Here is a 22,978-nt window from a genome sequence, read left to right as displayed (position 1 = left end):
AATTTCTAACTTTCCGTGGAACAGTTACTGGGTTCTGAGAGTTAAGACTTCTTTAAACAGTTTTTTTTTAATATTTTTGAAACTTGTAATTATATTTAGATCCAGCCAATAATGCATTATTTACTTAATATTTCGGCTGCCTTTACGTAAAGTAAACTGTCAATAGAAAAAGAAAAAGTTATTTTTTAAGAAAATATATATGTTTCAATAACAGCGTATCGAATAAATTATAAAAAAGACAGGCTTTAAAAAAATTTAAATATTTTTCATCACGCTATTCAAACTAAAATAAAAATAACTAAATTCTTTAATAAAGAAATATGCTTCCCTAATGACAATTTTCAACGTTTATTGCAGTCGTTTCTGGTTTTAATTTCAACGAAAATCGTAATTCAACTTATTTCTTTCATTTTTAGCTTATGCATGTAAACCAAAAACAAATTTATGCCGAGATTAGATATGGCTTCAGAAATATGAATTTAACTGTTGGATTTAAAACATAATTTAAATTAATCATAAACATAATTTAACTTAAATCATAATTATTATTGAAAAAACAATGAAAAAATTTCATTCCTTTTATTTTATATTGTATAAACCGGTTATACAATATAAAACAAAATAAGAGGAATGAAATTTTTTGACTACAACTGTCTGCCCAATTCTGAGTTTACTACTATTCCACAGCCTGTTCAATTCCATGCCTTTTAAATTTAAAAAGAACCCAGAAGACAAGTGAATCCCTCGATCACGCATTGGGACAAACTAGCCTTCGCGGGAGACTATTTGATGAACTAACCCTGAATTGCAATACATGGAGAGGAAAACCTCGAAAACTTCACGCGGCAAGTGGATTCTGACCCATGATCCATCTACCACTGAGGGTATTTTAGGTTTGCGCAGTGGGCAGTGAGAGCCGAGAGCAGAAATCGTATCAACAAGCCACCGCTGGGAATCGAACTTGAGGTCAGCTTACTGGGAGGCGAAAGCACTATTCATTCCTTTTATTTTATTTTATAACCGTTTTTGAACAGCCGATCCAATTTTGAGTTTACGATGTTCAACCAATGTTCAACTCCGTAGTCTTGTAATTTTGAACCTGATTCAAAAGACAAGGAATCTCCTGGATCGAGTATTGGGAGAAATTTACCTTCGTGGAAGACTTTATGATGGAACGTTGTATAAAGTTGCAGTAATTTATAAGTTCACAATTGGTTTTATATACTTTGTTTATAGAGTCAGAGTTCCTTCAAATGAAGGTTAGCAGTTTAGGGTTCCATACCCGAAAAAAAAATGGGAACAGCTGCAGAAAGCAGTCATGTGGTTTCAACAAACTAATTTGATACTATCAAAATTAAAATTTCTAAAACACACTCAAACATTCGTTACTATTATCCCATAAATGCAAATTTTTAAGCTTAAGCTTCAATATTTAGTTGACAAATCTCCGATTGTTATTTCCAACACAATTTTATTGTTTTTGTTAATAAATATAACTAGACAGAGCTAAATGACATTTAGTGAATTGAGTAAATTAGCTTTGAAGTTAATACGTTAATCATATTTTGTTTGACAGAAAACAAAGAGTATACCTTATTTATATCTCTTGTCGAAGCTTCGAGTGGCTGAATTCCGAAACATGTTTAAGAGTAATTGAATGAACATCAAACACATGAGTTATCCAACATAACTTACCAGTTACAGGTATTTTCAAACATTCTCTTGTCGCATGTGCTATCTAGCTATTACGCCCGTGTGACTCACTAAAAACATTAAGTCATTTTTTAATTAACATTACTCCTTGAGACATTAATAGCAGGATTCGAACCCACGACCATCGGCTCCGCAGTCAGGCAAGCTAACCACTCGGCCACCTGGCCGGCGAGACATTAATAGTAGTTATCCATAATTTCCTAGAATCCAAAAAATTAAAATCAAAGAAAACTTATGGTTATTTCATGATTCTCGATTATAGGATACCTGTAAGTGATGTCACTGTCGGCATTTGTCATTTCATAAGTCAACACACGCGTTTTAACACACACGCCATGATGACGCTAACAGGTATTCCATTAAATCTGATTTAAATCTTATAGTTAGGGTTAATCAACTCACTTTTTCTCGAGTACGAGTTGAGTTAGAGATTATTGATTTTGAATGCTGTTGTTGACGTATGCCTGTTTAGGCAGAGGAGGTGCGATTGTTCTTGTTTTTCCAGTAGCGCCATCTGTGGCCAAGAATTCGACTTCTGCCACACCATTCGTAATACCCATTTATAGGTCGGACCCATTTATTCATCCACAGATCGTAATTTTGTCCTGAATCAGAAGACGATCAATCTCCAATCCAGTACCTCCCGAGGTATTGATTTGTTATGGGAACATGGAGGACTTTTGCGACTCGACAGATTTAACGTGCATCAGTCACTTTACTACACGAGGAGTCTTCGGTCGGCGGGGTTCGAACCCACGAACTCTCGGACAATGGCCCAGCCCCCTACCGACAAGGCTATCCCGCCCGTATTGATTTTTAATCAAAACAAGATATATTTTTTAGTGAACCAAGTTTATAACACTTCTGCAAAAATATTACTCTAATATATTGTGTTTTTTTAAAAAATATTTTAAGGAAAAAATTTGTTATAATTCGATTTTAAACTGACATTTTTTTTCCAGGAAAAAATAGAGGTAAAAAATGATGTGAGATGACTGAATTTCGCTAGCTGACTTGAGCTGCTCGCACAAAGCTCCATTAAAATGTTTTGTTCGTTCGGCTCGAGTTAGGGAGCGATTGAAAGCTGCAAAATGGATTGATTTTTTTGAACTTTTCACCAACTGGAAAATAGTACTATATTCTCATTAACAAGGTACGTATTAACTTTTTAAACGCTCTTAGTATGCAGTGAATACCCTTGGCGGGTCACTTGAGTCGTCAAAGTATACTTTAGCTCAGACGACAAAGACGTCGCTGTGTCGAACGGTAAAGTCCTGGTTTCTTAGGACAGGTCGGCGTTACAAAACGTCAGCTTGAAGCGAGCGCTAATCCCTGATTGGTCAATTTGTGAGTTAAACAGCATACGTCATCGAACGCTCAGCTTGAACGACGACTGACATCCGAATCAACTGCAGTTGGATTACAACGTAACGTTAACGACAGAAGCAATGACGGACAACATCCAACATAGCATCGAAATCAGTCAAGATTTAGATTTTGAACCGACTGCTCACGCTGTAAGCTAACAAAACAGTATTTTGTTGGCGTCAGCGGTACGTCAACTTCTCGCTGATACCCAGAGAAGGCACTTGTCTTAAGAAACCAGGCCTTAAATGGAGCAAGGCACTACTCATGCTATTACTCGCTGCTCATCTTATCCCCCTCTAACTTCTTTATACCTTTTACTCCTGATACTTTTCCTTTCTTTCCTAAAATTTAAATAATATGAAGGAAAATAATATAAGGATAATATAAGGAAAAGATAATATAAGGAAAAAAAAAACTATTGTGTCGTTGATTGCCATACTAAAATTTACATATTTAAAAACTGCTTTCGTTTGTTTTGTTTTGTCTTTTTACTAATAAGCTGAAACACTTATGCGTAGTTTCACTGATTCACCCATTCCTTAAATGATTTACTGTCTGATTTACTGATACACCGATTTGGCTGTTTTACTAATATGGTAATTTACTAATTTTCCGATTTCCTGATTTGTTTTCTAAAGAACGTCATTTCTCTTTTTCAACCTTTACTCACTCGCAATATCAAAAATTATTGTAACTGCTCGCTAGTTTTCATCCTATCATAATGTTATTTTTGGATTTTTTTTATTGATGCTTTTAAAATAGTGAGAATCATATCGTTAATTTCCTTTAACACGCAACATTCATCCGATTTAATGATATTTATTAGACGTGCTTATGTTGTGATGGACATGCTTTGCTGTAAGCAATGTACAGCCTGCAAAATGAAAAATAAGAAAAAGAAAAGGATCCATTTAAATATTTTTTGTTCTAATCAACGGATTTTCAGATGTGCTACTTAATTAGCGCAGACGATATTTTAAATTACAAAATCAAACGACAAGAAAAAAGAAACGGAGTTTTTCAGAATAAACTTGTCTTTTTTTGCTGTTGACAGATTTGAAATCCTGATTCTGAAAATATAAGGGCGGAGTTAGCCGCAATTTTGGAAAATATGGACCCAGCATCTTAGGCAGGAGAGAGGTCGGGAGTTTGAATCTTCTAATGTTAATTTCAATATTTTCGTATGGGCCGAGGTAGCCTGGTTAGTAGGGCGTTGAACTCGCGTATGCGAGAACGGAAGTTCGAATCCAACCGGTAGAATAATCCCCGTGTATTAAATGGTGACTGGAGCATTTTAAATCTGAATCTGTCGAGATCACAAAGTCCTCCAAGTTCCCATAAGAAATCAATACGTCTGGGGATATTAATCCAGGAGCTCTCTTGTATTCGGGTTTGGATCAAAATTACAAGGATACGGAGTTGAACATTGGTAGTCGTAATTCCAGAATTGGGTCGACTGTTCAACGACGGTCTTAAAATATAAAAAATAAAAATACTTTCGTATAAGCCGCGATGGCTCAGGGGATAGAACGTTCGCCTTTCAATGAGGTGAACCGGGTTCGAATCCCAGCAATGTCTGGTTGATACGAATTCCGCACCCGGCTTGCACCGACCATAGTGCTGACGTGAAATATCCTCAATGGTCGATGAATCATAGGTCCCCTTGTCGTCAGACTAGCCGTGGGAGGTTCTCGTGGTCTTCCTCTCCATGTAACGCAAATGCGGGTTAGATCCATCAAAAAGTCCTCCAAGAAAACAAATTTCTCCCGATACTTGATCGAGGAGTTGCCCTGTCTTTTGGGTTGGGTTCAAAATTACAAGTCTTTGAACTGATAGTCGTAATTTCAGAATTGGACCGCCTGTTCAAAGCAGATTATAAAATAAAATAAAATAATTCTTTTTAGATAAAAAAATCTTTCCATATATTGAGCTGTAATCTAGTGAAAATTTGTAAAGTACCAATCCAGGAACAATACCAAGTAAGGGACAGTTTCATTTAAAAGTATCAGGTTCAATAAAAAGGGTGACTTATTTTTAAACTGCAATATTAAAAGACTGATTGCTAAAAATTGGGAAGTAATATATTTTACAATGAATAAATTTATTTTACAATGTTTACATGGATAGATATTATATCAAAAAAAGATTGCAAAGAGTAAATTGAAATAATGTTGAAAATTAATGATAAAGAAATCGAAAAAGTTCTTTATTTGAAAAATATTGATTTGGTAACAAAATAAAAACTTAATGAAAAATGGATTTATTTGTCATGTCGGTAATTAATTAGTCATGTGGGTCGCCTACTCTATAGATGATATTGAAATAAAATGTTAGCTTTAAATTATTAAAAATATTAAATAAACACAGAAAAAGCCTCAGATTTTACATAACATTTAATTGTCGAAACTCAATGAGTGACTAAAAAACCATTGAATGACTAAAAAATATTGAAAACTGAAATTTAATGGGGAAAAATTGAAGGAATTAAATTTTTTGAAATATAGGCATTCTTTCTTAAATATATGAAATATAGAACAACTGCTAGGTATACCACAGCCAAGCATTCCTGTTCAGTTTATTAAACTTAGTGACACTGGTCAAAGTTAAAGTGAGGTTAGTTTAGTTGTTAATATTGTTCCACTAGATTTTGACAAACAACTATAACTCGTATTACAGATCAACATATGTCTATACTAATCATGATGGCTTTGAATCTAAATATTTAATTTATCTTGAGGCCACTTCTAATGATTTCATGCCCCATAAAATCATTTATCTTAGAAAAGAAAAAAGGGATTTCTTAAAATATAAATCCTAGTGGCGGTATATACAAGTACGGTTTCCATTTGTGGGGTTTCGAGTTCAAAATTCAAATTAATCAGAAATTTATTTATCTTACTATTAATAAAAATAAATGAAATTCTCGCGTGGGCGGCTATAATTCAGTGCTTGTCTCATAATGAGGTGACTCGCCTTCGAATCCTAGTGATGGCTGGTCGATACAAATTGTGCACTCGGCTTGCACCGACCACAGTGTTGACGTAAAATAACCTCAGTGGAAAACGAATCGTGGGTAAAAACCCCTTGCCATCAGGCAAATAGTGAGAAACTTTTATGGTAGAGCCATGATGGCTCAGGGGATAGAGCGTTCGCCTTCCAATGGCTGGTCGATACGAATCCGCATCCAGCTTGCACCGACCACGGTGCTGACGTGAAATATCCTCAGTGGTAGACGGATCACGGAGAGTCCTTTTGCCGTCAGGCTAACCTTGGGAGGTTCTCGCGATCTTTCTCTCCATGTAATGCAAATGCGGGTTAGTTCCAGCAAAAAGTCCTCCACGAAGGCAAAATTTCTCCCAATACTTGATCCAGGCGTTCCCTTGTCTTCTGGATTGAGTTCAAAATTACGAGGTTACGGAGTTGAACATTAGAATTCGTAAACCCAAAAATTGAATCTGTTGTTCAACGATGGTTATAAAAATAAAATAAAAACTTTCATGGTTTTCCTCCGCATGTAACGCAAATGCAGGTAAATTTCATGCAAAAGTCCCCCACGAAGGCTAATTTGAACCAATGTCTAAAAGTCCCTTGTCTTCTGGGTTGGTTTTAAAATTACACAGCTGCGGAGCTTATCATTGACAGTCGTAAAATCAGAATTCGCTAGGCTGTTTACAGTCACTCGATTTAATAGCTGAGCACCGGGCTCCTTTTAAAAATTTTCACAAAACTGAAATCGACCCCATCGTAAAACAAACGGGAGTTTTAGAAGAAGGTAAAATAAAAGTGGGTAAACAAAAGTTTTGGATGTGGACAATCCAAAGTTGGCCAAAACGAAGCAAACGACTTGTTGTTTTTAAAGAACAAGTCCCCAGCATGAGCAGCCCAAGTTTGGCAAAACAATATGACTAAAAAAATGGGGCGAAGCCCCATAAAGGGGCCTCGAAGCCATAAAGGGGCTCGCCGAAGCCCCATAAAGGGGCTCGCCGAAGCCCCATAAAGGGGTCTAGGTCACCCATTGCGCATACCAACTGAGCACGACTCTAGGGTATAAAAGGGCTCGCCTGCATGTGATCATACTATTTTCAGTTAGACATTATGTTGGAGTGCGATATGCTAGATTTTGAATTGGATCTAGCGCCTCTGACGCCTATGGGACCTGAGATGGAAAATTCTGACACTCTGATTTGGCCTCCAGTATCACCTCTTGAGATTTCTCCACCCAGTTCACCAGTATCACCGCTCCAGTCTCCTTCGCCCAGTTTTATGGAGTCCATGGTGAAACCGTTTTTTCTGCCCATATCTCCAATCTCGTCGCCTGTGGATAAATCGTTACTACGTCCAATATCACCACAAGTGGAACAGCCAGTCCATAAGCCCATTGCAACTGTTATGCCTTCCAGTTCATCTGTGGATAAACCACCGCTTCGTCCCCCTGTGGATAAAAAGAAACTGAAATCTGTCATTGTGAATGAGGCACCGAACAGAATCTGGAGTCGTATGCCGATGGTGTCTGCCGGAGATGCTCGTTATCGATTGAATTCGAAAAAGACGTATCGAGGTTCTTCACCACAGAGGGTGCAAAAGCCATCTAATTCTAAACAGAAAAGAACCACCACAGCCCCTGAAGGACAGACCACAGCTCCTGAAAGACAGACCACAGCTCCTGAAAGACAGACCACAGCTCCTGAAAGGCAGACCACAGGCCCTAAAAGACAAACCACAGCTCCTAAAAGACAGACCACAGCTCCTAAAAGACAGACCACAGCTCCTGAAAGGCAGACCACAGGCCCTAAAAGACAGACCACAGCTCCTAAAAGACAGACCACAGCTCCTAAAAGACAGACCACAGCTCCTGAAAGGCAGACCACAGGCCCTAAAAGACAGACCACAGCTCCTAAAAGACAGACTACAGCTCCTGAAAGGCAGACCACAGCTCCTGAAAGGCAGACCACAGCTCCTGAAAGGCAGACCACAGCCCCTAAAAGACAGACTACAGCCCCTAAAAGACAGACCACAGCTCTTGAAAAGCAGACCACAGCTCCTGAAAGGCAGACCACAGCAAGTGTGCCACATACCACCGTGTCCAAACCCACAGTGTCCAAACCCACAGTGTCACAAGCCTATTCATCGTATTCAAGTGCACCCACCAGGCATCAAAAGTTCAGACCATTTCATTTGAAACGGCCATATGGAAGAAGAGTGCACATGCACGAGAAAGTTTTAGGTGTACTGTGCATTCAAGACAATGGTTATAGCTTGACTAATGGTGTAAAAACCAGAGTTGGCCAAAAATGTAATCGATTACATTTTTTGATTACAGTAATCAATTACTTGTAATCATGATTACAATTTTCAAAAATTTTGATTACAGCTGTAATCATGATTACAATATTGATTACAGTAATCAATTACTTGTAATCGTGATTACAAAGTTTGATTACAGCTGTAATCATGATTACATAGTCGATTACAGTAATCAATTACTTGTAATCATGATTACAATTTTCAAAAAATTTTGATTACAGCTGTAATCATGATTACAATTTTGATTACAGTAATCAATTACTTGTAATCATGATTCCAAGTAATTGCGATTACAAGTAATCACAACAAAAACGATTACAAGTAATTATGATTACAAGTAATCAAAATATATGATTACATGTAATTTGATTACATGTAATTTGATTACATGTAATTATGATTACATGTAATCTAATTACACGATTACAAGACTATTGTATTCTTATAAATGATTATATTTTACAGTAGATAGTAGAATGTATTTTATAATGATACATTTTGCACGTATTAACATGTACTGCATTTTGTACGTATTTGTATACGTACAAATGAATGTAACTGAAATGTATGTATATATGATTTTATCTAGTGCATATGTTCAGACATTTTAGTATCACACACATGTACATACACTTATATTGTAGGTATAAAATATATGTACGTATGTATATAGATAATAATTACGTATGTATGTGCAAACAATGTAGGCATGCACATTTATACACAATGAATATATGCATTTTATGCAAATATTTGTGTATGTAAAATGTATATCTATGTTCATGTACGCATGTATATACAAGTACTTGTGTTTGTACGAACATACATACATTATCTGTACAATGTATGTCCCATGCATGTATGTGCAATTTATTTATGAACAGTACAATATATGTATGCATGTACAATATAGGTATATCTGTAGGATGTACAATATATGTATGTATACATGTACATGATATGCATGTCCAGTGTATTTATGCACATGTACATAATATGTTCATGCTCAATGTAAGTATCCAAATATGCATAATACATTTGTGAGTTATTGTACGTACATTGGGCGTATTTATATTTCACAAATATTCATACATGCATTCGACATGCATAACGTACGTACATACACACATTTGAGATGCATATATTGTACAGATGTATATAAATATAGCGTACAGATGTATATACATATAGCGTACAGATGTATATTCATATAATGTACATATGATGAAATGAACATATAATTTTCATACAATGTACATATGTGTGTACATATACAGTACGTATGTGCATAAATATATTGGGCATAATTCTTTCGTACAAATTTTACATGTGTACATGCATGCTATCCCTATCTATGCATATGGTGCAATGTATATATGTACAATGAATGTATCCACACATGTACAATACACGTATGTTCCATGTATGCATATCCATATGTACTATATATGCACGTACAATACATGAATGTATGTACATACATTGTACATGCGTACATACATTGCACGTATACATATGTACATTACATTTATGTCTAAATATGTGTACAATGCAATAAATAAAATGCATGTAAGTTAACTTTTAATGACTCAAGCAAGTTAAATGACAAAATCAAACGATATTTAAATTTAGTTTTCAGCTTTAATTGTTCTATATCATTTTGAAATTTTCTGAATAAAAAATTATTTTCAGGTATTTTCATGAAATGTTTGACAATACAGATTTATTTTTTTTATAACATAATGCATGATTCATAGAAATTTTTTAAATGGTAAGAAAAACGGTAAATTTTATGTGTGGAATTAATATTTAGAAATTCCAAATAAAATTATCGTTTGCTTTCTAAAAAATATGAGGTCGAGTTTCATATACCTTAGAATAATTTTAAAACAAATTTTAATAACTTTACTCATATAAATTTTTTTAATGTATGCACAATGTATGTGTATATTGTAATTACATATATTTAAATGTACGCACGTATTTGTACATTACTTGTAATTATGTACATGTATACGTTGTATGCACATGCATACATTGTGCATATAACTATTTTTTGTACATCCATGCATTACATGCGCATAAGTATTAACAAAGTATGTAGTTATACAAGTACATACGTAATTTGTACATAAGTACATACTTTGCGTGCACATATATCGATGTACATATATATATGCATGTATACATGTACGCATTTTATTTACGCAACCTTGTGCATATATTGTACCTTTAAATAACATTTTTACATATTGTAAGCAAATACGTACAATTTTATATACAAACGTACATTGTATATACGTGCTATTATCGTAAATTTATACAATATATGCACTTAAGTACATAAAAGCATGCAAACACATAAACATTATTTTCATATACGTTCATACATACATTGCCTATGTATACAAAGATACAAAACATTGCCTTTTTGTACAAACTATCATACATGCGTACATGTATCATAAATGCATAATTATATGTACTAAGCATATGCGCATTGAATTAAGTATATTACAATATAATTATGAATATTGTACGTACAAACAACGTTTGTGCATACATTGTATGTATAGGAATCGCAAATTGTACGTTCATGCGTGCGTACATTCTATGTACATAAAAATATGTAAACACATGAATGCTTACATAAAAAATTTGACTATAGTATACAATCGTAATAACTTGTAATCGTATAGTTTGATTACAAGTAATCACAATTACATGTAATCAAATTACATGTAATCATGATTACATGTAATCATATATTTTGATTACTTGTAATCATAATTACTTGTAATCGTTTTTGTTGTGATTACTTGTAATCGCAATTACTTGTAATCATGATTACAAGTCATTGATTACTGTAATCAAAATTGTAATCATGATTACAGCTGTAATCAAAATTTTTTGAAAGTTGTAATCACGATTACAAGTAATTGATTACTTGTAATCGTGATTACAAGTAATTGATTACTGTAATCGAAATTGTAATCATGATTACAGCTGTAATCAAAATTTTTTGAAAGTTGTAATCACGATTACAAGTAATTGATTACTTGTAATCGTGATTACAAGTAATTGATTACATAGCTGTAATTATCTGTAATCAATTACAGTTGTAATCGATTACTGTAATCAACGGCCAACTCTGGTAAAAACAATATCTTGGGACGGTAAAGTGGATCAGCAGCGACTCTTGGAAGATGTAATTTATACAAAGATTGGACACACGTTGACGGTCGACGAAAATACAAATAAAACATGGAAATCAATTGTTGAAAAACTGGACACTATGCATCCCATTAAAGATTTAAAAGTTATGAAACTTATAGTAAAACAGCCTTTAGGGCAATGCTCATTTTGTACAAAACAATGTCACAGATACAAAGTGGTAACAGGGGGTTTTAGTCAAATATCTCATGTACCGTTGGATATAATTCAGCATTAATTTGCATTATATATGTATTGTAAATACCCATATGTATTGTAAATATGTATTGTAATTTTTAAATAAAGCAAAAAATGGGGAGACCTCTTATGAGGTCTCCCCATTTCTTATAAAATATAATGTACAAAGATTGGTTGGTTTGTCTGTCAAATTTAAATCTAGTTGCGTATTCATTTGTATTGTAAATATTATTTTAAATAAAGTAGAATGCACCAAGATTGGTTTGTGTTAATTTATATCCATGGACACCAAAAGTCAAACTTTTTTTGTTGTTTTTTTTTTCGAAATTTATTATTTATTTTTCGAAACTGACTATATATTTGCTCCGGCCTCTGCGCCTTCATTCAGACCTGTTTTGATTTCTGAACGAACCTTGTCTATTTTACGACATGTTTTTTCAACTCAAGCTCGACTCTGGTAAGACTGTTGCTGCCTTTGTTGCTTTGGATGGCAGTATTCTGTGGAGATTGACAGATGTCGGACGTTTATTGGGAAGAGTCAATCCCTATACATGGGGGGCTAGATACAGAGGCAAAATCGCTTCTCAAATAATACCAACGTATTTACATCGACGGTACAAAAGTATGGCATTACGATCACACCTGATTTCTAGTGATGTTTTGACAGACATTTTGATAAATCAAAATTCAGAGTTGCATCAACGTTTGACACGTCTCTTTCGAGAAGGTAAAGTGACGGTGAAAAACAGACCATTTGTCAATTTTACGGTCAAAAACTCTTGTGTTGTGGTGGAATGCCAAGAAGGTGGTGTCCTATTTAAAGACTTTATGCTTACTTTTAAATCATACATGTTAAAGACTCTGCAGGCTAGTTTTCAAAATTTGCCGTGCTCTCAGACTGGTAAATGTTCTCAAAGCAGGCCGAATGAATGCTCTAATATTGATGAATGCTCTCAAATGGATTCTTAGATTGTACCTAATGAACGTGTGCAAATGGATTCTCAGATTGTACCTAATGAATGTACACAGACTAATGCTCAGATTGTACCTAATGAATGTACACAGACGAATGCTCAGATTGTACCTAATGAATGTACACAGACGAATGCTCAGATTGTACCTAATGAACGTACACAGACTATACCTGATAAATGTACGCAGACGGATGCTCAGACCATACCTCAAGAATGTTCTCAAACTGTAGTGAAGCAGGAGGAAATGGAGATTCCAACGGACGGTTCTGAACAAATGATACAGACAATATATTTGCCCGAAGAGCGTTACAAATTAAACATTTACCTCAGAATTGGAGAGGAAAGAATGTAAAAAAAATAATGGTTGTTTACGTGAAAGGTCAAACTGCTTACGGGCCATTGGCTCATTCGCAGAGCCGCCCACGATGTTTTCACGTGATCTCTGCCTATAAAAGGAGACGCGTTTCAGTCAAAAGCCTACAGTCAGCACCATGGACTATAAAGCAATAGATGTATTTCCCAGCCATGTGGTTCATGAAGTGAAAGCCTTGTGTTTGCCTGACAAGGTAGACCCTTTGGAATCTGCCGCTAGATCTGGACATGTGGCGGCTTTTGTTACCTATCAAGAGCCCACATACCTTCGAGTGTTTTACATTTTGATCGAGGACTGGCTAAAAAAACGGCATCGATTGGACAATTTCAAGAGATGCTTTGAATCCAGCTTGAAATGAAGCACTGTGTCGACAAAAAAAATTCGTTGGGATAAAATTTCCAGGAATCTTTCGAGGGATCGTTTATAGTCAAATCCAAATTTACCTTTGGATTAAGGCATGTGGAAGAGGATATGCAGCACGTTTATCAAACGTCAGATGCACCCATTGTGTGTTACATCATGTCAAAGCACGATACCGATTCGACCAAAACTCGGCGATGTTTTGTTTACAAGGACCAGTACAAGTTTAATTTTTACATGTCTCTGCCACATAAAAGGTATGCAGTGCCACCCTGTACTAGCTACCTGATATTGACTTTGCAAAAGACAACCTTTTCGGTGGATATTATTCCTGCCATGACGGAAGTGAAAGATGCCATGGATTGCAAGACACATACCAAACTTGAAAAGCCAAGGTGTTATGTTGTTCCTCCTCCCACACCTTTGCATGAAAACCGTGATGTACAGACCCCTGTTGTACAACTGTTTCCTGGAGAGTTTAAAATTCCAAAGATACCGCAAGTGTTGGATAAACCGATACCCAAATTGTTGGATGAACCGATACCCCAAGTGTTGTGTGATGAACCGATGCCTCAGGTGTTTTGTGATGAACCTCAAACGTTGGATGAACCGATGCCTCAGGTGCTTTGTGATGAACTTCAAACGTTGGATGAACCGATGCCTCATGCGCTTTGTGATGAACCCCAAGTGTTGGATATGCCTCAAATGTTGGTGGGTATCAAATGCAATGGATACGTCTCCGCTGTTGGTTGAATCGTCCCAAGATGCGTTTTTTAGTGTGGACTTTTCACTCATTGCACCAAAGGAGGATAAAGAATGGGACAACATCCAAGACTTTTTAAACAATTTTTCGGAACCTTTGGAGGTGTTGGATTTACGCAGGTGTCAAACACGGTTGAAAAAGACAATATGCCTTTACTCCCAATAATTTGTCAGTAAAAACACAAAGGGTAATGTAAATCTTGTAAATTTAATTGTATTAAATGTATTTTAAATTGTATTATTATATAATGTAAATAAATAAATTCCCTGCTGGGGTATATATTTTTTTAGAACCATTGTGTCATTCTTGAAAATATCATATCTTGTCACACTCAGAATGCATTACGTCATAACACTTCCTCCTTTTCGAGTATAAAAGGGGATTCAGAGCCACTCCATTTCATATTCACCATGAGCTCCAATATATTTAGCTTCATGTACCATCGTGAGGGTTATCCTCATGCTGAAGAATTTTCAGTCTTTTTAGAAAAAGTATCTCGTGTGTTGGACCCCATTCAACCGCCAGATGTTGTTGGTCCATCTCCTCCTATGCCATATACTAAACGGTATTGCGGATCGTACGCTTTTGACTTTTTATCCTCTGTGTATAACTTTGCTTCATTTGTACACAAGTTGGATAGACCCTCATCACAAATTGTGATGGGCGATTATGAAGGATCCATAGCCTGGCGAGTTTGGCAATTTCAGGGAAAGTGCTTTCTCTGGAAAATGGCCTTTGAAAAATTTAAAAGAGAAGGTCTTCAAACTTTTATCCACATAAACTGGAAAACAATGGCGCAAGAAATTATACAGCAAATATATGCCAGACTACTTTTGTAAGGAGCCAGAGAACTTTTCCATCTGCTTCAACCCCATGTTCAGCCCTGAGATATTGAAATGTGGGCACCATTTCCACGAAAAATGCATCAACAGATGGTATGAGGAGAATAAATCTTGCCCTTTCTGCAGGGAAATTTTATAACTCTGAATTTGTTCTCCCTAAAAAAATGGGACGAGGCCCCTTTATGGGGCTTCGTCCCATTTTTTTAGTCATATTGTTTTGCCAAACTTGGGCTGCTCATGCTGGGGACTTGTTCTTTAAAAACAACAAGTCTTTTGCTTCGTCTTGGCCAACTTTGGATTGTCCACATCCAAAACTTTTGTTTACCCACTTTTATTTTACCTTCTTCTTTCTTCTAAAACTCCCGTTTGTTTTACGATGGGGTCGATTTCAGTTTTGTGAAAAATTTTAAAAGGGGCCCGGTGCTCAGCTATTAAATCGAGCGACTGTAACATCGATTATAAAATCAAATTCTTTGGTGAGTTACCATGATTCAGGGGATAAAGAGCTCTTGTCTCCCAATGAAGTGCCGAGGTTCGAATCCCTGTGATGGCGGGTCACTACGAATTTGGCACCCGGCCCGTACCGACCACATTGCTGACGTAAAATATCCCCAGTTAATGGTAGATGGATCATGGGTTAGAATCACCTTTCCGGCAGGTTAATCGGGGAGGTTTTTGTGACTTCCTTTCATTGTAACGCAAATGCGAGTGGATTCCGTCAAAAAGTTCTGCAGATAGGCTAGTTTGACCTGATGTCCATGCGTTCTCTTGTCTTCTGGGTTGAGTTTAAAATTATAAAGCTACAGAGCTGAACATTGACTTTGTCATAAGCTCAAAACTGGATCGCTTGTTCAAAGCCGGTTATAAAATTAAATTTGTTTCGTTAAAGCATTTTTGCAACAACTAGTTGTCTGCAAGGGGTCTCATGGAGGTTAAGGCTTTCCACAATTTCGACACGAACAAAATGATATTGGTAAAGAGGTCAGCTTGTTCACAGCGTGTCCTTACTTCTTGGGCAAGCTGGCATCAATGACGTGCAAAGAGAGGCAAAAGATGCAATGGCCATTAGCATCCAATATAGCCAAAGTTGGACATATAACGAACGACTAAGGACACTAAAACTTTAAATCTATTAATATTATTCTTATTATATCAAATTTTTTATCGTATAAATACCTGGATCAAACAAAATATTATGAAGAATAAAGTATGATTATCAGACAAATTTAATAATAAAATTTTAGTTACTAAATTTTAAAGGAAAAATTAAAGTGAAGTTTGTTGGACGTAATAACTTTAAACATATATAATAATCACTGCTTTCATTTGCATTGAAATGAAATAAGAATATGGATTTTAAATTTTTATAAATATATATCATTCCAATGTTTTTCTTACTTAAATTGGCCTATTTTTGTTCCTTTCAGTTTTTGCATTCATCTATTTAAGGTCATCTCTGTAAGCCACTGGTTGGGAACCACCAATCTGAAGCCGCACAATAGCTTAATTATTACTTTTTATTGTTGCATAAAAAAATGATAAATTTTAATTTTTAAAATATTGTAATGTATTTTTATAGTGTATTTCTTCACATTTTAATCACGAGACAAAATCCACTGGACTCAAATAATGAAATATTTATAAGTCGTAACTCAGTCTAAAAGGTTTTTTGAATCAAATTTGTTACCTTTCTCAGACTTTTTCAATGCAATTAAAAATTTCTACCTACGAGAGTAAATGCGAATACATATTTACAAAGTGAATAGCTTTTTAAATGCATAGAAACGAAAAAAAAATCATAAAATATTACTTATTAAGTGATAAAATTTATACCAAATTATACCCGATATCGGATGCTAGGTCTATAAGAAGCAAAAGATCCACTGGAGATACATGGGAAAGATCCTCGGCAAGATCCCGCGGAAACATGTACTACAGATGAGAAAAAGAAAGCAAAAACGGACATGGAGAATTTGAAAAAAAAATCAGGGTCAGAAATATGTATTGGTTAATTTGCTTCTCTAAATTGAAAAATAAATTTGCCTTTTTTACCAATTACGAATTGCTTTTTTCTTTCATTCTATCTATGATCAAGAGCAATACTATACACGATGAACTTGGGACAATAGAATAAGGCACATTTTATTCGAAGGTGACATTTTCACATCAACCATATAAATCTTAGTATTTTTTTCGGATAGGTACTTCATAAGTTTAAGGAACCTTTTTCTTGAAAACAGTTATAATACATCTAATCGTCTGCAAGGTAGTCGTGGTGTTTCTTACCAAAAAAAAAAAAAAAAAAAAAAAGGTCTTCTGGGCAGTTTGAAAAATGTGGTTTATCATTATATTGCCTGAAGTCCTTCATAGTTGAGAGAGATTATTTAAATTTAAAAATATCTTTAATTAAATACTAGCCGTCTTTGGCCGGCAAGTTTGGTCACCTTTCAAAGTTACCTTCTACAACATATAAACTTTAATGGTAACCAAGCCGAATGCACAGCACAACTGTATTTAAATATTCCAATCCTTCAACCCCTCCTCCAATTAGTTTTAAACAATATATTAACCCAACTTTTTCACCGTCTAGGTTCCTCCCACCGCTTTGACCGCGAGAAAGTATTTTGGTTTTAATTTGATCTATTTCCAAGAGATGTCCGTCCAAAGTTCTTTATGCTTTGGGTTTTAGTAACTATTTAAAATCTATCTGGGAGCCATTGAATCACATTAGCCGCGGAAAGTATGAGTTCGGGACATATGAGCATAGTAAGCAAAAGGAAGTATTAAAATTTCCATCTTTGTCGTGAGGTAAGATAGAGAATTCATCCCAAATGCTCCATTACGTGTTGTACTACAAAAGTTATAATCAAGTCATAACTTGAATATCGTATTATATATATGCTATTGCTCGAAATGACAAAGGAAAGAAAAAAAAATTAAGCTAAATAATTACTTCTTTTTTATTTCTATAAAAATACAAAATTATTCCAAATAAATAGTGTATAATTAATAAATTATACAGCATTATTTTAATTTTTACTTCAAGACAATCTAACAAAATGAATATAAATAAATACTTAATATATAACTAACAGGTATGTCTAAATTGATGTCACTTCACTTACCTGTTCATTGGTAATTAATCAGTTAGTAACCAATCAGAATATGTTTTTATTAGAGTGGAAATACATATCGTCGAATAGGAATAGTGCAAACAGCTAGTTGCCATTCACAACCACAAAATTACGAGAATTGATTGATATATTCTACTCAAGGATGTAGTTCAGCACATCTCTATTTTTCAACACTTATTAAATTATTGTTTAGCCAATCAAAGAAAATGAATAATAACGATAGTGTCGCCATTCGACAATATCACCTATATACCAATACCCGAATTTATGTTGCCATATGAGAGAAAACTTCAAATATACATAAATCACCTATAAGGAAAACATGAGTATAGTTAAGTACTAATCTACAATAATAAAATGAAGAGTTAGTGTGTCTTTGTCGCTCTAGGATTAGATTCCAGAACAGTTAGTTTTATCAATCTGGACAGCGGCAGCAAGAGGCAACTTTAACTCTCGATCCTAAATAAATTCAATTTAGATTATCCAGGATTAACGTTTGAAAAATAGAATTATCTTATTGGTTTAGCAAAAGCCACTGATGTAACTAAAACTACAAGTCAGTGACTCAACTGCTTCCTTGTCATTCGTTGTTGTTGTAGTTCATTCACATCGCACAATTGACGACGGTCTGGGAAATATCCCAGAGGATGATCCGAAAACATGCCATCACAATTTTGATCCTCTGCAGAGGGGATGGCACCCCTTTATGTAAGAAAATTTTACTAATGTGTTAATCGTAAGAAGTAGTAGATTACCTAGATTTAAAAAACTATCTTCTGTTCTGGTAAAAATTTTAACACAAGAAATAGAGATTCAATTAGAAGAAATAAATGAGAATTATTTTGTGAGAAATTTTACTTTTTGCAGAGACTTATAACAATTCAAATAGGGAACATTTATTATTATTAATTAAGTTGTTCAGTTCTAAAAATCCCATTATGTTAAGAATAATATCTGGTAAAATATAAGTTCTCTCTCACACTTTTTTCCGGTGCTACTCTTGATTGACATTTACTCGAGCTTTATAAAATAAAGATCTCGAGAGGGACAATAAATTTTCTACAACAATGGATATTTAAAGCAAAAAAGATGAAGAAAAATAAATCACCAAAAAGTTTTTAAATTTGCAATAACTTTCGAACAAATAGGAATTTTGAAGAAAAGAAAAATCCAGTTATAATACAAAATGGCCTTATCAATTCTGTAGCTGCATTTTAGCGGGCAGTAGATCATACAAACCTTGTTCTTTTACCCCCCCCCCCCCTGTTACATTGTTTCACACTAGCTGATTATTTTCAATGTATTTAGTGAGAGAAAAAGAGTCAATATTTCAGGCTTAAGACTGACCGACCCCCATCCTTTAAAATGTAGAAAATTCTCGAAACTGCAAAAGAAATGACTGAAAATGCAAAATATTTTGCTTTTTATTTCTTATTCAGAGAATCATCAGTATAATTGTCCCACAAGTGTAATATATTGTTTTAACACAAACAAGTTCAAATAAATCAGAAATAGAAGAATATTATTTCTTTTTTTTACTTCCAGATGCTTAACATTTTATATTATGCATTAATTACTGACCAACATCAATCAGGGGGAGCACAGTGAAAATTCTGAGCCAGGCCTGAGAGTGCAAACTTACATTTGTATGTAGGGCTCATTCTCAAAAATAAGGTATTTTTTTACTTGACTGGGCCAGGTTTTCCAGGTTGCTTTATGGAAAATTCCAAATTTAAAAAAAATAAATTATTTTCAATAAAAATGTAAATTGAAATTACAAATAAAATAGCAACTTAAGTAAGAATTTATAAATTATCTTTATTTAAATAAATCAGGAGATTTAAGTTATGCCAACTCTGATTCGAAATAATAAATTGTCAGAACTATAAACGTGACTGAAACTAAAAATAAGACTATGCAATCTGTTTTATAAAATAATCTTCTGCTTTTAGTAATAAATAATTGTATGCTTATATTAATAAACAATTGTATGCTTATATTAATAAATAATCCTCTGCTTTTATTTCATTATAAAAGCAGATGATTTATAACTAAAGCAAATGATACTGCACCTCTAAGGAATCAAAATGTATTCAATGAACTGCCGTATGTACAGGGATGAGAGTAGTCAGATAGTAAAAAAAAAAAAGAGGAAATCCAAGAATATATATCTATGCGAAAATACAAATCATGATGCGTAATTTTTAGATCGTGTAAATACGAATAACGATGCATAAGTTTTAGATAGCGTGAATACGAATCCCAAAGTCTAATTTTTAAGACTTGTATAAATACGAAAATCGATGTTTGATATTACAACCGCATAAACGAATCTCATTGGATTTTAAACTAGAGTGAATACGAATCACTAAATAGGGTTTTGAAAACGCATAAATACAAATTGCGCTATTGGATTTTTAAATGTAGCAAATAAGAATCGCAATGTATGATATTTAAATCGCGTGAATAGGAATGGCAACACGAAACTTTTAAATCAGGTAAATACGAAAATCGATGTTTGATAATAAAATATAGCGGCTTCGGATTCTTAAATTTTGTAAATAAGAAACGCAATGTATGATGTTTAAATCGCGTGAATAAGAATCGCAATGCGCAACTTTTAAATCAGGTAAATACGAAAATTGATATTAAAATCGCGTGATTAAGAATAGAGATATTAGAAGATTCTGGGCTTGGGATTTCTAAAAGGCTTGTTTGTACTGTTTTTGTTTAGCCATAATAAATGAAAATTTACAAGATTAATAGAATGAGCAAATAAATATTTTCACCGGAAATCTACCGCTATTTTTTTTTTATTATTTAGTTTGCTTTCGTGCCAGCAAAGAGCTACATCTGAATTACGAAAATACGAGCTATCTGGTGTGGGCAGGTAAAAATACGGAAAATCTTATTTTCTGAGCATAAGAGCGGAGAAAATCGCTAAAATAAGTAAAAATGCGAAAGGTTAGCATCTACGTTATAGTTTGAATTTTCTGTTTACCTGTGAAAATCGGAAATAAATATGATTATTTTATTTCAACGACTGAGTTTTCTGAAATATTTATTAAAAAAAAAACGATACTTTTAGAGAATCGCAGCTTTTGATTAAAATGCTGAAATTCGTGAAACGAAAAAAAAAGCAGAAAAATCTCCTTCCTGTTATGCAATATTTCATCAAACTAGCGGTTTCCGCCAATTTAAAAAAAAAAAACGCGTTTTCTGATTCAACTGAAACAGTTAGAACGTTATTCATTATGACAGCACAATAGATTGCTCAGTCCAATAGAACTATTACTGATTAATCACAAAGCAGATACTCTGTTTAATATACATAACATCAGGAACATACATAAAAACTTTGTTCTATGTTAGAAACACTCCCTGAGAGTTTTATGTAAATAATACGCTGATTCAAGAATGGTATACTAATTTTAATTAAGAGTTGCAAACATTTCAAATTAATTATTAGCATTTATAATTTCCCTCCTGGTTTTGGGGCAAAATTATTTTTTCCCCAGACCTTTTTCGAATCAAGTTTACCCTGCCAATACCCTGTTTAAGTACAAAATTCTGATGTTCTAGTTTTTAAAAAGAAAACGATTTGAGTCTCAGAGTAGAAAATGGGGCATGAATGCAAAGGGCAGAAAAGTTGGCAACTTTGCAATGAAAAGGCATTTCTGGAGCTGTCTCACCCTCCAGGTTGCTCAAACTTCATTTTATTTCAAGATATTTCCCAACTCAGAATATACTTCCTATCTTTGTCTGCAAGACTTCAAAATAACATCTTATATTCAAAATAAACCTTTATTCAATTTTAAATATACAATTTATGGGAGTGTGTATGCAGCATTTCAAAGAAAAGGTCATGGCAATGTTAGAATCATTATTTAATTTTCATTACAAACTATTAGAGGAAACTGATTTCATATTTACAATGTACAAATATAATGCAGTTAATTTAAAATAAAGGCAAGACAAATAAATGATGATTTGTAATTTGAAATGTCGTTAATACAAAAAGTAAACTGTTTTTCAAAATGATGACTGATCCTATGTACAATGGAGAAGCAACATATTAGTCAATAATATATTTTAACGTTTCATAAATATAAGCATTGAATTTTGGTTCACAGTATCTGTTTGGCAATCAGTTCATACACCATTCTACGCCTGAAATAAGGCATGTGTTCCTAAAAAAAGTAATAAAAAGTTAATAATAAAGCAGACAAAAAAGTTTTTCAGAAATTTACTTAATAAGCCTACTCTTTATCAAATCACATTTATGAAAGTTCCCTTTTTCATTTTAAAGAATTTTTTTCAACATTTTGACCTTACTTAAAATGTCTAGTTGCTTAAGATAATTCTTTCATAAATCCCTACATTAATTTATTAAAATATAAGAGGGCTATAGGATAAATTCATCCAAGAACCAAACAATAATTTAATTATAAAAATATAGTCCTTCTTTTACTCAAGTAGATTGAGTTGATATGAACAAAATTAGATTTTTTTTGTATGAACCTTAAATAAAAAATCAGTATCTGCTATCGTGCAAAAGTTGATCATCAAAAATATTTTAAAAAGAAATAAAATTTAATTAACTATAAAAAATAAACAATTTTTTTTAAAATTCCCAGTCTCAAATTTAGCCTTCAAAATTATTTGAAGACTAAATTTTTAGTCCTAAGTATGAAACATCTGCACTCAATGAGACAGTTAACAAATTACAGTATTTT

General features: G+C 33.9%; 2 protein-coding genes across 4 annotated transcripts in view; both read right to left on the bottom strand.

The window, feature by feature from the left end:
- The window catches only part of LOC107437698 (uncharacterized), a 59,083-nt gene extending 57,244 nt beyond the window's left edge, over positions 1–1,839 (bottom strand). The window contains exon 1 of the mRNA XM_087151867.1: positions 1,696–1,839. The gene's annotated coding sequence lies outside the window, so the exon portion shown is untranslated. The remainder of the gene's footprint in view (positions 1–1,695) is intronic.
- Positions 1,840–22,112: 20,273 nt separating this feature from the next.
- LOC107437697 (uncharacterized) overlaps positions 22,113–22,978 on the bottom strand; it is a 35,479-nt gene continuing 34,613 nt past the window's right edge. For all 3 annotated transcript variants that reach the window (XM_016049774.4, XM_043045865.3, XM_071186789.2), the window contains one exon: positions 22,113–22,432. In XM_016049774.4, coding sequence (XP_015905260.1) covers positions 22,370–22,432 — 63 coding nt within the window. In that variant the 3' untranslated portion in view covers positions 22,113–22,369. The remainder of the gene's footprint in view (positions 22,433–22,978) is intronic.

The sequence above is a fragment of the Parasteatoda tepidariorum genome, chromosome 9, assembly GCF_982258835.1.
Source record: "Parasteatoda tepidariorum strain Cologne lab strain chromosome 9, Ptep-v5.0, whole genome shotgun sequence".
Taxonomy (NCBI): Eukaryota; Metazoa; Arthropoda; class Arachnida; order Araneae; family Theridiidae; genus Parasteatoda; species Parasteatoda tepidariorum.
The sequence above is the reverse complement of the archived record's forward strand: the minus strand, read 5'-3'. Positions and strand labels throughout refer to the sequence as shown.